Consider the following 13733-nt stretch of genomic DNA (forward strand, 5'->3'; position numbering starts at 1 on the left):
TATTCCCATTTGTCACTGGAAAAAAATTGTGGAACTTTTACTTGAGTAAATATCCACGGTTTTTGTGACTATACTAAATATGTCAAATTAGATCCTCAGGAGAAAAATACCCACACACATACATCTGTATCTATATCTACATATGATTTATTTAGGCCCAGGCTATAGGTATGCACTATCCCATATGGTAGCTATTAGCCACATGTGGCTAGTTAAATTTAAATTAATTAGAATTAAATAAAATTCAAAACTTAGTTCCTAAGTCACACTCACCACATTTCAAGCGCTCAACAGCCATATGGCTAGTAGCCACCATATTGGAAAGCACAGGTATACAGCCTGTCCGTCAGTGCAGAAGGTTCTGTTGGGTGGTGCTACTATAGACGATACACCCAAAAGTATTGAAATAAAGCAGGCATTGGCAAACTGGTCTGCCACCTGTTTTTGTATAGCCCAGAAGCCAAGAATCTTCTAATTTTAAATGATACAAAGAAAATCAAAAGAATAATTTTTGTGAACAGAAAAATATGTAAAATTCAAGTTTCAGTATCCATAAATAAAGTTTTATTGGAGCACAGCCATATTCATTCACAAATATATTGTCTGTGGCTGCCTTTGTGCTACAGGGGAGAGCTGAGTAGTTGTGACAGATTGTATGGCCCAAAGCCTAAAATGTTTATTATCACTTACAGAAAAAGTTTACTGACCCTAGTATAGAGAAAACCTTGGTAATTTATATCAATGAGAATGCCAATAGGAAAGTAATTGTTAACTGTGGACTAATTACATTCAGCTTGTATGCAAATTAGTCTGTTCAGTTGTCTAGGCCAGTCTGAAAATTAGCAGATGGAGTTGGAATGTCGTGAAAAGTTTGATTCCAATATTAATAGAGTGATAAGTTTGATTCTAATATTAATATTCAGAGTATTGAGATGTTTTCTAACTATGAAAATAATGCATGTCCATTGCAAAACATTTGGAAAACATAGCTCCCTTCACCCTATAAAAAAATTCTAGTTTGATTAAAGAACTAAATGTAAAATAATAAAATCATTAAAGTATTAGGGTAAATGGCACATGTTTATACCTATGTAACAAGGCTGCACATCCTGTGTATGTACTCCTGAACTTAAAATAGAAGTTCGAAATTAAAAAAAAGTATTAGGGTAAAATCTAAGTGATTATCAGTATAAAATTAAGGAGGACAAGGCTCTCTAAGCATGACATTTAAGGCAAAAATCATATTGATGCATTTGTTTTTTATTTAAAACGACATTCTAAACAAACTTTTAAATGACATATTGGGAAAAATATTAGCATGTGATAGACCAGGAATTCACTTTCCTTATAACAAGCTCTTAGGATAAAGCAATGAGAAATGGGCAAAGGACTAATATAAAAAGTGAGCAAGGGGTAAGAATAGAAAATTCATAAAAGAAATAAGCATATGAAAAAATAGCTTATATTTGCTGACTATTTACTACATGTGAGGCACTGTCCTAAGAATTTTACATAATATTATGTAATCCTTATAGGTAGATATCTGTATCTGCATTTTGTAGGTAAGGAGACAGTGATTTCAGCAAAGAAATGCAAATTAAAATAGTAACATTGAATTGTCATGACTAAAAAGCATGTTATAGATTAAAAGCTTAGTGGTCTCTGTCTCAAAAAAAAAAAAAAAAAAAAGCTTAGTGGTGGTGTGTGTTTCTGATGGGAATATAGATTGGAACATCCTGTCTCAGCAATTTGGTATAGTATATATGAGGTGTCTAAAATATATGCATACCTTCGGCCCTATTAACTGTATTTCTAGGAATTTATCCTACTGAAATAACCTGATGAATATATAATGTAGGCAGTCCTTTTTTACATAATGGAAATCTGAAAAACACTGGTGAAAGTGGATATGTGAATGCTAAAAAAAAAAAAAAAAAGATTCTGTTCCAGAGGAATTTAAAAGAGAAAGATAACATTTGTAATTATACATCTCCTTTATACCAAGCCTTTAATAGTATGTATTCCAAGTATTTTGTTCATGTTCTTTACCATTGTTCTTTTCTCTGATGACTGAGTACCAGTGAATGGATTAAGTTCAGTGAGTATGTGATTTCGCTCAAGATTAGCCACACTCACAATGCCAAGTGCTTTTTATCTTTGTGCCTATTATAAAAGTATACAATACTGTGCTGCTTATCACTAGTATTAGCAAATTCATTTGTTTCTTTTTTGCACAATTCTTCATAAAAATAAAAGCGAATGCAATACAATAGAGGCAATGTAGCTGCCGTGTAATAGCTCAAAATGTTCACTTATTAAAAGCAGCACATTCAGTGTATGAAAGAAGCTGTAGGAGTGTAGAATATGTGAAAATTAGGATCTCTTATACAACTGTGCTCACCGTATAATAGTAAAATATTTGCAATGAACTAATCAGACTGAATAAATTTTGGTACATTTATTAAAAATCATATCTATTTTATATATGTATTATTTTCTGTCTATTGACATGGGAAAAATAGGTGAAAAGATTTGCAACATAGTTCCATTTTTCTTTAAAAAGGAAATACTGCCACTTATAAGTGAGTTTTGTGAATGATGCAGGAAAAGCTCCCATTTTATGTTCTTTCCAAATAGAAAGCCAGTTGTCCAAGCACCATTTATTGAAATCTCCATTTTCCCCCATTGATCTTCAATAAACCTCTGCCGTATATCATGTCTATATACATGTAAATGTTTCTAGTCTCTTCTATTGTTGTTCCATTTTCTCATATTTATACTAATACTCTGCTTCTCTTATTTTGGTTTTATAATAAGTTCTGTTTTTCTCTTTTTTTACACAGTCTCTTGGCTGTTCTTAGCTCATTTGAGTTCTATAAATATTTTAGAATGTTTATTTTATTAAATTCCACATAAAAATGTTATAATATTGATCTCACTGCATTGTACCCATAGATCAATTTGGAGAGAAATGACATTTCTACCATATTGACTCCTCTAGCATATGAACGGGGTATATCTCTTCATTTATTTAGGTCTTCAGTGTCTTTCAATGAAGTTTTATAGTTTTCTCTGGAATATCCTGTCTTTTGCTGGATATATTCCCAGTTATCTTAATTTTTATGCTATTCTAAATAATATCTCTTAAAATTTCATTTTCTATCTGATTTAGTAGATGGACATACAATTGATTTTTTGTATCAATGCTGAATCAGCAACCTAATTAAATTATTATTAATTATTCTAACTTTCTTTCAATGAATTCTTTCAAATTTTCTACAGATTTAGTCATGGCCAATGCAAATGGTACAAGTTTTGTTTTCTCTCTTCAAATACTTATCCTTACAATCCTTCATTTTACTTAGATCACTGACTAGGACCTCAGTACATGGTTAAATAGAAGTAGCAATAACAGGAGTCCCCATCGTCTTTCTTATTTCTGATTTAGAGAGAAAGTCTTCATTGTTTCATTCTTGTATTTAATGTGTGTGTGTTTTTTTTTTTATAGATACCCTTTATCAGATTAAGGAAGTTCCTTTCTATTCCCAGTTTGCTAAGCATTTTTATCTTTCATGTTAAATATCTTAGATATTTAATTTTATCAAGTACTCTTCCAGCATCTATTGAGATAATAAAGTTTCCTCATTTAATCTGTCAAAGCAATAAAATGAATTGATTTTTGAATGTTAATGTGAGACTTTTGGCCAAGATGTAGCAAAAAGCACCAGCTTTATACCTTAAACACCTTAAAAATTGGACAAAATCTATGAAACAACTATATGAGACATTGGTATGAGACAAGCAGCATAGGACAGTGAGTCCAGAGAGCAAGGAATTGAACACGGTGAGCCTGACGCTTGCCCCAGGTGACTGCTGGAGAGAGGCCACAGCCTGTTGAGAGGGAGCCCACACAGAGCCCGTGCCCCACCTCAGTTGAGGGGTCTTTGAGAATTTTGAGAAATCAAGGCAGCTAGAATTGCAAGGCAGGATACAAGAGAGCCACATGGAGAGGAGAGCTGCACCCAGAACCAAGCTAGAGGTTTACGGAGGTTTCCTCTGGAATCTTCAGCTGAGTACTGACAGGTGCATGCATGTGAGAAACCACCACCCAAGATGGAGGTTGAGTTACCAGTGAGCAGGCGGGACAGTCTCAGGAGGGTCAGTCCTCTCACAAAGCCAGGAATAGTTCGTGTTCAAACCAATTAGAGTAGAAAATCCTCTTCAGACATGGAGCATTGGGTAGTGTCCTCGGAAAGGTATTGCCTCACTAGTGAGTCAAAATTAATTCTAGACTAAAGGCTGCCCTGTTCCCTGTTAACAAAGCTAAAGGCTCACCTCCAAAGAACCACAGTTTCTTTATAGTAACTTAATTGTGCCTCCAGAACAAAGCTTTAGAACAGGGGTCAGCAAAGGACAACCCACAGGCCCGACTATCCTGCTGCCTGTATTTGTACAGCCTTGAAGCTAACAATGTTTTTTACATTTTTAAATCATTGAAAAAAATCAAAAGAAGATTATTTTTCTGTTACGTGTGGAAATTGTCTTCAAATTTCAGTGTCTTTAAGTCAAATTTTACTGGAACACAGGCATGCTAATTCATTTGAGTGTAGTCTCTGGTTGCTTTCAGCCACCATGGCTGAGTTGAATAGCTGTGAGAGAGACCTCGTGGTCTGCAAGCCTACAGTGTTCACTCTCTGGCTCTTTACAGAAAATATTTCCCGACTCTGTTCTAGCTGAAGCGCGGCTCTCCCCTGGGCGCTTCCTTTCCCACAGGCTTTAAGCAGTGGCTGTGTTTTCTTTCTTTTCCTCCCCTTGTATGCTGGGCCTGGTGACTTGGTGGTTGTCCTCCTGACTCGTCACTGCTTTAACCCATTCTTCCTCCTCCTCTCTAACTACCCCCCAGCCCTACCTCTCAATGTCCTGTTGTCAGAGCAGATCATTGCTCCTGGGAGCTCCTGAACCCTGGATCATTCTTACACATTTATCTATAATGTTAATTCCTAGCCCACTGTCTCCCTCTCCAATACTACTCCTGTCTTAATTCTCAACACGGCAGCCAGAGTGATCCTATTGAAATGAAGCCAGAACATATTTCCCTCCTTAGAACCCTCCAGTGGCTGATTCATTCAGCCTAAAAGCCAGCTTCCTCGCCATGGTCTATGAGGCTCTGCTGATGTAGCTCCTCTCTTCCTTGTCTTCACTTGTTGTCCCTGCCACTTGCTCTGCTCCAGCCACACGGGCTTCCTTGCTGTTCCCTGCTGTCAGACATGTTCCCCCACCACCACCTGAAGGCCTCTGCCCCAGTAGTTCCCCTTGTGTGGACTGCTCATCCCCGGATTAGGGGTTCTCAAAGTCCGGTCCTTAGATCAGCACATCAGTGTCACATAGAAGTTGCTCGAGATGAAAATTCATGGGCCTCACCCCAGATCTACTGAACCAGAAACTTGGGATGGGGCCAGAGTCTGAGTTAAAAAAAAATTATTTTTATTGATTGATTGAGATGGAGTTTCACTCGTCACCCAGGCTGGAGTGCAATAGCGTGATATTGGCTCACTGCAATCTCTGCCTCCCGGGTTCTAGCAATTCTCCTACCTCAGCCTCCCGAGTAGCTGGGATTACAGGCGCCTGCCACCACACCCGGCTAATATTTGTACTTTTAGTAGAGATGGGGTTTCACCACGTTGGCCAAGCTGGTCTCGAACTCCTGACCTCAGCTGATCCGCCCACCTCGGCCTCCCAAAGTGCTGAGATCACAGGTGTGAGCCACTGCGCCTGGCCAAAAATTATTTTAGTTGACAAACAAAAACCAGAGTCTGAGTGTTACCTGCGCTACAGTGACACTTGCTAAAGTTTGAGAACCACTGCCCTGGATGGCCAAATCGCTGACTCCCTCACCTCCTTCAGGTCTCTTCTCCAAGGCTTCTCCACGGGACCCCCTTTTTTATAATGCAGCCACTGCCATCAGCGCCACCTCATGTTCCTTGCTCTGCTTCTTTGATCTTATTTTCTAATGAACTCTAATATAGTTTTGGCATCCTTATCTTCTAACAGAGTTTATAATTTACTGTTTTACTATGATCGATCTATTCCCTCCAGTCTCTACAGTAGAAAGTAAGTTCTTTGTAGGCAGAAATTCATGTGGGTTTTGTTCATTGGTGTAACCCAAGCTCCGTGGGTTCATGGTGCATGATTGGCACTCAGTAAGTAGTTAAATAAAAGGTGAACTTTCAAAGTCATCCACTTTAAGTTTTGTAATTCTTAGTTGACAGTTCTTTGTTAGTTACCCTTTAATCTTAGGCAAAGGCTTTAAGGCTCTCAGAGGCCTCAAATCCTGGGCCTGAAGATTTTGAACCTACCCCAAAAGAAACAAGACCTCTATTTGAAGCTGACATAGAAGTTGTGGGATTGATTTACAGAGGGCTAGGTTTGTATGGCTAGTCACTGACTGATAGCAAATTATGGGAAGTGGTCCAAGAACCAAGTCTGTTTTTATAGCCATTTTGTTGTAGCTCAAATCATCCAGAGCTTTCTGTGGCTGGAAATGGAAAGTTTTTAAACATTACCATAGAATAAATGGATTGCTGTTTTTCAACTCTGGTTACACACCCAATTTGTATGTAGAGCATTAAAGGAGCACAGGCACTTCGGCTCTCCACACCAAGCAGCTGATTCCACGCTGTGATGTGAAGCTGATGTACAGTGAACACTGAGATTGCTGGGATGGGCTGAAAGCTTGGCCTGCAAGGGAAGTAATCCTAGAGACTAGAACAGCTAATAATTACTAGTGAGTGACAGAACGTCCAGAACCTCCCACTCTGAGTTTTCTGTTTGCTTATGTAGTAAAAAAAGCCAAGCAATGGAGATGAATTTTCTATAAATTATACCTCAGTAAAGCTCTTAGTGAAAAAAAAAAAAAGACTGAAAATAGGTTTGGAATTAAATCACTACAAGTAGAGTCCCCTATCTATAAATAGCTTCAAACTATGAACCATCAAAGCTGAGGATGACAACAGGCTGCATTAGCCAAATTTTAAGAGTAATGACGTTAGTGTTCTTAACCTTTTTAGAGCAAAGAAGATTTTCTGAATATCTGCATTGAACCCGACACCATCAGCAAAGGAGACTTTATAACTATAGGGTAAGTGGACTGGGGTTCACAGGAAATGAGGCTTGTGATTTTCTCAGATTTTACTATTCAGAGTGCCCCATGAAGTCTAAGACAGAAATCCAGCCAAAGCCTTGTCTTGTTTGGGAATTTCGATGTTATTTCTTTCCTATGGGCTGACATGTATAGTGCCCCTCTCCTATGCTGCCCATCACTGTTCATTTTGTGGGGATCAGAATGTAAGAGCAGTCTTTGTTTTTCAATTGAAACCAAAGAATTCAATGGAGCATGACACAGCATCAAGAACTTTGGTTTTGGGGTCAAAGAGCTGAATGCAAATTTTGATTCTGCCACTTACCCAGTCATGCCTTGGATCATTTAGCATCTCTGAATCCTTTCCCTGTCTACAGAATGAAATAATCATCTCTGCCGATCTCAGGACTGGCTTTCAGCCTTGAGTAAGAGAATGTGTGTCAAGCCTTTTTATATTTTGAAGCACTTCACAGTATCCATTACTATTTATGTCAGTTCACCATGTCCTCCTATTCCCAGGGCCTTCATGAAAAACTGGAAAAGGTATTGAGTACCTTGGACATTTCCCAGGCCTTTTTCCCTTTTCCAATACAGAATACCCTTCTAAGTCCTGTGATTTGTTAAGTCCTACCTCTGCCAGAATTTATTGGTTAAGAACACTATAAATCCTCCTTCAGAGCATCTGAGGAGCTGGTGTGTTCCCATGCCAACTGGTAATCTGCTCAGCTCTGCTTTTCTGTGCTTTGTCTCAGAGCTCCCTCTCGTGCCCATTTAGGGATCACACATTTCTGCTGCAGCGGCCTGGTCTCCATGGCTACTTCATTATCTACATGGGCACATAAGTTTGTTGTTCTCGCCTTTGGCATAAATTCTTCAGAGACTGAATAGCTGATTCTGCAGCCTTTGATTTTCTTGCTGTATCTATAGGAAAAAGAAGGGAAAATCCTGTTCCTTCTACGGAATGTCCAGAAATCACACAATCTTCATTGACAGTCTGGCCAGTGAGACCAGCAATATTCAAATCTCCTTTATGATACTGGTATCCAGAAATAGAGACCCCAATTCTATTGCTAAGGTTAGACGAAGTGACTGTGTTCTGCATTGTTAGCACCAGTGGCAGCCAGTGTCCTTCTGTTCTCTACAGGAAGTGAAATCAAGTAATGTCTGTTTCCTCTGGATATCTGAAGAGAACATTGTGAAGTTGCATTAGAAAACTCTGATACTGTTTCGTAGAGTTACTGTCGTTAATAAATGATAAATAATAGACTGATTTACTTGGATTAGCTTTTATTGTATTTCCACTGCCTAAAAGATACATCTGCATGAGGTGGAGTGTGTGTCTGTATATGCGCTGGAAATTTTACTCCAGTCACTCAGTCAAGGTATATATGGTATGCCAAGTAGACCGTGTTATAAATACAGTCATCCCACGGTATCCTTGGGGGATTAGTTCCAGGACCTCCCTCAGATACCGAAATCCACAGGTTGTCAAGTGCCTTCTATATAGTGGCATGGTATTCGCATAGACTTAGGCACGTCCTCCCTATGCACATTAAATCATCTCTAGATTATTTATAATACTCAATATAATGTAAATGCTATGTGGATGGTTGCTGTACTGTATTCTCTAGGGGATAAGATAGTCTGTACGGATTCAGGACAGGTGCAAAAATATGTATTTTCTATCCTCAGTTGGTTGAATCCACAGGAGTGGGACCCACAGATAGGAAGGGTTATCAGAACTTCTAAGACTAGTTGTTCATATACATAAAAGAAATATCTACATTAAAGTAAAAATATTTTCTCCAAGTAATAAATCATAAGAAGTACCAAATACCAGAAGTTTAGTACTTTTCCTAAAGAATTTCATTCTGATTTTTAAATTTGAGACTAACAATCTACGAATTCAGTACATGTGGAAGGATTGTTTTTAAATCAAATTAAGAGCATTTCGGAGAAAGTCATAACTTCATTCCCAGTTCTCTACATTCAGTCTAGAATGTATCACAATGCTAAGCAAGAATCACTGTTGGAAAAATTATTTACAGAACTCTATGGCTTAATAGACCATCTGTCCACTTATGTAAGCTCATAAAAAGGGGGAAAGAAGTTGCTACATTGTTGCAATCTAGTGCAGTTGCCATCACTGGTCTTAGGCTTGCTTTTTCCTGTGCCCACAGAAGTCGAAAGGTGAGAAACCCCAAGCTGCACGCCGAGGGCACGGAGTGTCTCCAAGCCAGCCAGTGCACTTTGCTTATCCCGGAGGTGAGTGGGGAAGGAGTCGGTAGTCACAGCATTTGATTTGTTCGTCATCGGCCTGCCCCTCTGCGGTGTCCCATCCTTCCTGTTAGCTGACCCACACTTAGGCATGTATTGTGTGCCAAGCATTTTGCCAGGCTCTGGGTCATAGTAGCGGGGAGCTGAAAAGGATGGCAGAATCCCCTTCGGAGTCATGGATTTAGAGTTGGACTTCTGAAGACTCCCATCGTTTTCAAAGTAAGGTTCTTCCCTAAAGTGAGTTTTAGGTCTCTTTTTATTTTTCTATATGTAAATAATGCAGGTTACTACATTAAGACATATAGAGAATTGTCTAGCTGGCAAATGTTAATAGTGGCTTTTACTTTAACATTTTTTATGAAGGATCTGGAAGCAGTTTTCAGTTCAACACTGAATTTTTCTGTATTATGAAATGCCATGCTTAGAATAACCTATGTAAGCGAAAAAAATTGGAAATAGAATCTGGAATTGGGAGGTTATTCAATTGGCAATACAGAAAAAAAGGAAGCTCTTCATGCCTTTGAAGACATGTGGCCATGATATTACTGTATTCAGACAAGACTATAGGTAAACAGAAGGTATCCCCATAGTGACTGGCATCACAGTTTCGATATAAATGTTGAATTAAATGCATGAGTTATGGAAGGGTTTCATATACTCTGTAATGATATTAATGATGATATACCTTAGGTATATCAAGCTAAGCAAGTCTTAGAGAATGATGAAAATGATCCAGCAGATATAATAGCTTGTGATAAGAGAATCAGCTGTCTTTATTTTTATTTGAGAAGGATTAGCATAATACAGGACTATGTATATGAGTTCCTTAAAAGACATGGCAGGACCCTTGCCTTTTAATACATTAATACATATTTGAAAATTATAACCATGTTGTTCAAATCCCAAAATACTCTGGGAGGAGATAGGGGCCAAAAAGAGAAAATAAATCCTTTTTCATGGATGGTAGAATTAGGATGTTTCCAGAACCAGCACTGTGCCCATCATAGTAGGCACTGAATTTTTTTTTTGTAAAAGAACATTAGGATGACTCTTCAAGAGAGGATGTTGCTTTCCATGATGAACTTCTTCTGGTGCTGCTGTGAGACCTCCAACTCCAGTAGGCCACTGATGGGGGTTTGAGCTGTTCTGAATATTCTCTTCTCCCCAGGGAGCAGGGGGCTCTTTTAGCATTGACAGTGAGGAGTATGAAGCGATGCCTGTGGAGGTGAAACTGCTCCCCAGGAAGCTGCAGTTCTTCTGTGATCCTAGGAAGAGAGAACAGATGCTCACAAGCCCCACCCAGTGAGCAGCAGAAGACAAGCTCTAAGACCACACTTTAGGCCACCGGTGGGACCAAAAGGGAACAGGTGCCTCAGCCATCCCAACAGTGTCGTCAGAGGGTCCCCAGGGCATTTTCATGGCAAGTACCCCTCTGCCCCGACTCCAGCAGTGCTTCCCAAAGTGTGCTCTGTCACCTGCTTTGCAATCAGCTTCCTTTAGCGCATGTTTTATTTTGGTGTGACGGTCGGCCCTCCTAAACACGGACTTTTCTCAGGCTGGTTCAAGATGGAAATGGACTTTCTTGTTTTATTCCAAAGTGCAACCACAGTGCGGAGCCCACAGTGGGCTTGGCCTGCCTAGGCCCTTCCACTTCTGTTCTTTGACCGTGCTAGGAATTCCAGGAAAGTGCACTCCTTCCCTGGTGACCTTTTCCTATTTCTAGGCTCCTCCACGGGTGCTGCTATTTTGTGAGCTCCGGCTCCTGTTTGTTTAGCTTTTATTTCAGTTCTATCCTCAGTCCAGAAAGGTATGTGAGGTTGTTTCCCTCTTCAGCCATGGCTACAATACTGGAAAATGCTAGTTTTTATTTTTTTAAGTAGTGCTTCCTAAATGGTTTGCATGAGAGCCACCTGGGGTACATGTTGAAAATTGATTTGGGGTCCACCCCAAACCAAATAACCCAAATGTGGGGATGGGGCCCAGGGATATGCATTTTTAAAGTCACCCACCCTTCCCAAGTGATTCTGTAAGTTGTCCCTCAACCGTACTTGGAGAAATAAGTTTTAAAGCAGTGGCCCACAAAGCATTCTGCTCATGTGCCCCCAAAAGCATTTTGAAAAATCATGTATCCCCTCACCCATCTAAGTTGACATCTAAAATTTTTCATGGAAAGTTAAATAGTTGACAAAGTATGTATTTGCTGGTGTCGTGTAAATATTGGTATTTTAAAATAAAAACTGTTACATCACTATTTTAAACATATCCAGTACAATTTAAATATCACAACAATTTGACACCCTTCATTCATTTATAAAAATAAATGAGCTAGTTCTGTAGTAGTTGAACATTTCAAATTGGCTTTTCTCCTTCTGTATTTCCATACCACTTCTCAGCCAAGAATCCTATCATAATGTAATCTATCGTGCCTGATATCTTTTAATCATTCACCCCATTATCTTGTCAACAAAAAATATAAATGGAATAAGTTTTTTTTAGCTCTTAAGTGTTTGTTAGCTCAGTCCAGAACCAATGTTATCGTAATTACTGGTATATAATGAAAACGGTATTAATATAATTCTTTGATGATTAAAAGTTGTTTTATTAGAATGTTCTTTATCCTAATTAGTTCATTTATCCTAGAATACATGAATGTGTTTTACAGCTGAGATGGGGTTCAACCTCAGCTGTATTCCTTGTTTCATTTCTTTATAGATATAAGCACATAAATTCCATGGAATCAAATTACGTTAACAATGTTATACAGTTCTTTGGATTCCTTTGGAATTTTGACAAAGATCACAGTGCTCTGTCATCAAGAATTATTAATGATGATCTATCAACTAACAATTTGATTAGATTATCCTTTAGTCTGTTGAAAGCAGAGAACTAAAATCCACCTGATTTGCCAAGGCTTTGCCAGCCAGTCATTAGCACCATTTACTTTTACTACCGCTGACATTTTCCTGTGTTCAGTGCCCCTGAGGTTCTTACACTCTAGGGGGCAGTGCACCACAGGAAGATCAATGAGGGAGGATTGCGAGGGGGATGGAAGCAGAGCTGGCAGGCCTTAGCTACAGGCTCACTCTCAGGCAGATCCCTTTTAAGATAGAGTACATACACCATGCCCACACATCCCATGGAGAGAGACCAATGCTTTAGTAGATTACAGAACAGCTATGAAAAGTCCATGAATGAAGATCACAAAAAGGAAGGCTTATTTCACACTGTATTCTTCAAGGTGGTAAAAGTTCTGCTTTTAGCAAAAACATAACAGATGGTTCCAAACATCAGCATAAAGATCACTCCTCCCATACCACCCACAGGTAGGGAGGAAGGATGCTGTGGTATATGAAAACAAGTTTTCACCTGAGCTGAGAGCATTTAGCATATCCTGGTTCTGTAACAGTATCAAGGACCAGTGCAGAATCTGGCTTTCTGCTCTGATAGGCTACCAGTGTGTGTTTATGTGTGCTCATTTTGTGGTTCTAATCATAATGGTACATATAATTAGGGAAGGATATGGAAGCCACTTTAGAATCTTATTCATTTTTAAATATAAATAGGCCTTGTTTCAAACTTTGTTTTCTTGATTCAGGCTCTTTCCTATGAGGGCTTGGTTTCCTTATTGTTGACTGCTTTGTTCTTTGCCTTGTCCTTCCCTATAAAGCCTGCATCGAAGAAGTTTAATAGTGCAACTAAAAGAGAGTCGGCTGAGTGAGGCTTGTCAGCCAAAGCTGGAATGCTGAGCTATCTGGAGGAGAACCTAATAATCCAATTTGGGGATGGGGCCCAGGAATCTGCATTGGGAAGTCAGCCACCCTTCCCAGGTGATTGTTTAGTACAAACTTTTTGACAGTTTAATTTCACTCAAATGCAAAGATTAATCCCAGCACTTTGGGAGGCCGAGGCAGGTGGATCACCTGAAGTCAGGAGTTCGAGACCAGCCTGGCCAACATGGTGAAATCCGATCTCTACTAAAATTACAAAAATTAGCTGGGCATGGTGGCATGCGCCTATAGTCCCAGCTACTCTGGAGGCTGAGGCACGAGAATCGCTTGAACCTGGGAAGCAGAGGTTGCAGTGAGCCGGGATCACACCACTGCACTCCAGCCTGGGTAACAGAGCAAGACTCCGTCTCAAAAAAAAAAAAAAAAAAAAAAAAACCGTAGTTGCTTTCTATGAGATAGGGTTTAAAATAAAGCTTTTTTCCTTTCCCTCATAGCTGTTTTGCACATATTTGGATGCAGTTATATTTCCTAAGTGCCAGTGCTTCACATATGTAACTGATGCATCAGTTCTCACAACAACCCTAGGAAGT

The 13733-nt window shown here is 39.2% G+C and overlaps 2 protein-coding genes across 2 annotated transcripts in view; one reads left to right on the forward strand and one right to left on the reverse strand.

The window, feature by feature from the left end:
* AGK (acylglycerol kinase) overlaps positions 1-11666 on the forward strand; it is a 103696-nt gene extending 92030 nt beyond the window's left edge. The window contains exons 14-16 of the mRNA XM_032761964.2: positions 7068-7138; positions 9319-9403; positions 10584-11666. Of these exons, the coding sequence (XP_032617855.1) occupies positions 7068-7138; positions 9319-9403; positions 10584-10721 (294 nt within the window). The 3' untranslated portion in view covers positions 10722-11666. The remainder of the gene's footprint in view (positions 1-7067; positions 7139-9318; positions 9404-10583) is intronic.
* The window catches only part of DENND11 (DENN domain containing 11), a 51076-nt gene continuing 47898 nt past the window's right edge, over positions 10556-13733 (reverse strand). Inside the window, exon 10 of the mRNA XM_032761963.2 lies at positions 10556-10680. The gene's annotated coding sequence lies outside the window, so the exon portion shown is untranslated. The remainder of the gene's footprint in view (positions 10681-13733) is intronic.

The sequence above is a fragment of the Hylobates moloch genome, unplaced genomic scaffold, assembly GCF_009828535.3.
Source record: "Hylobates moloch isolate HMO894 unplaced genomic scaffold, HMol_V3 SCAFFOLD_1, whole genome shotgun sequence".
Taxonomy (NCBI): Eukaryota; Metazoa; Chordata; class Mammalia; order Primates; family Hylobatidae; genus Hylobates; species Hylobates moloch.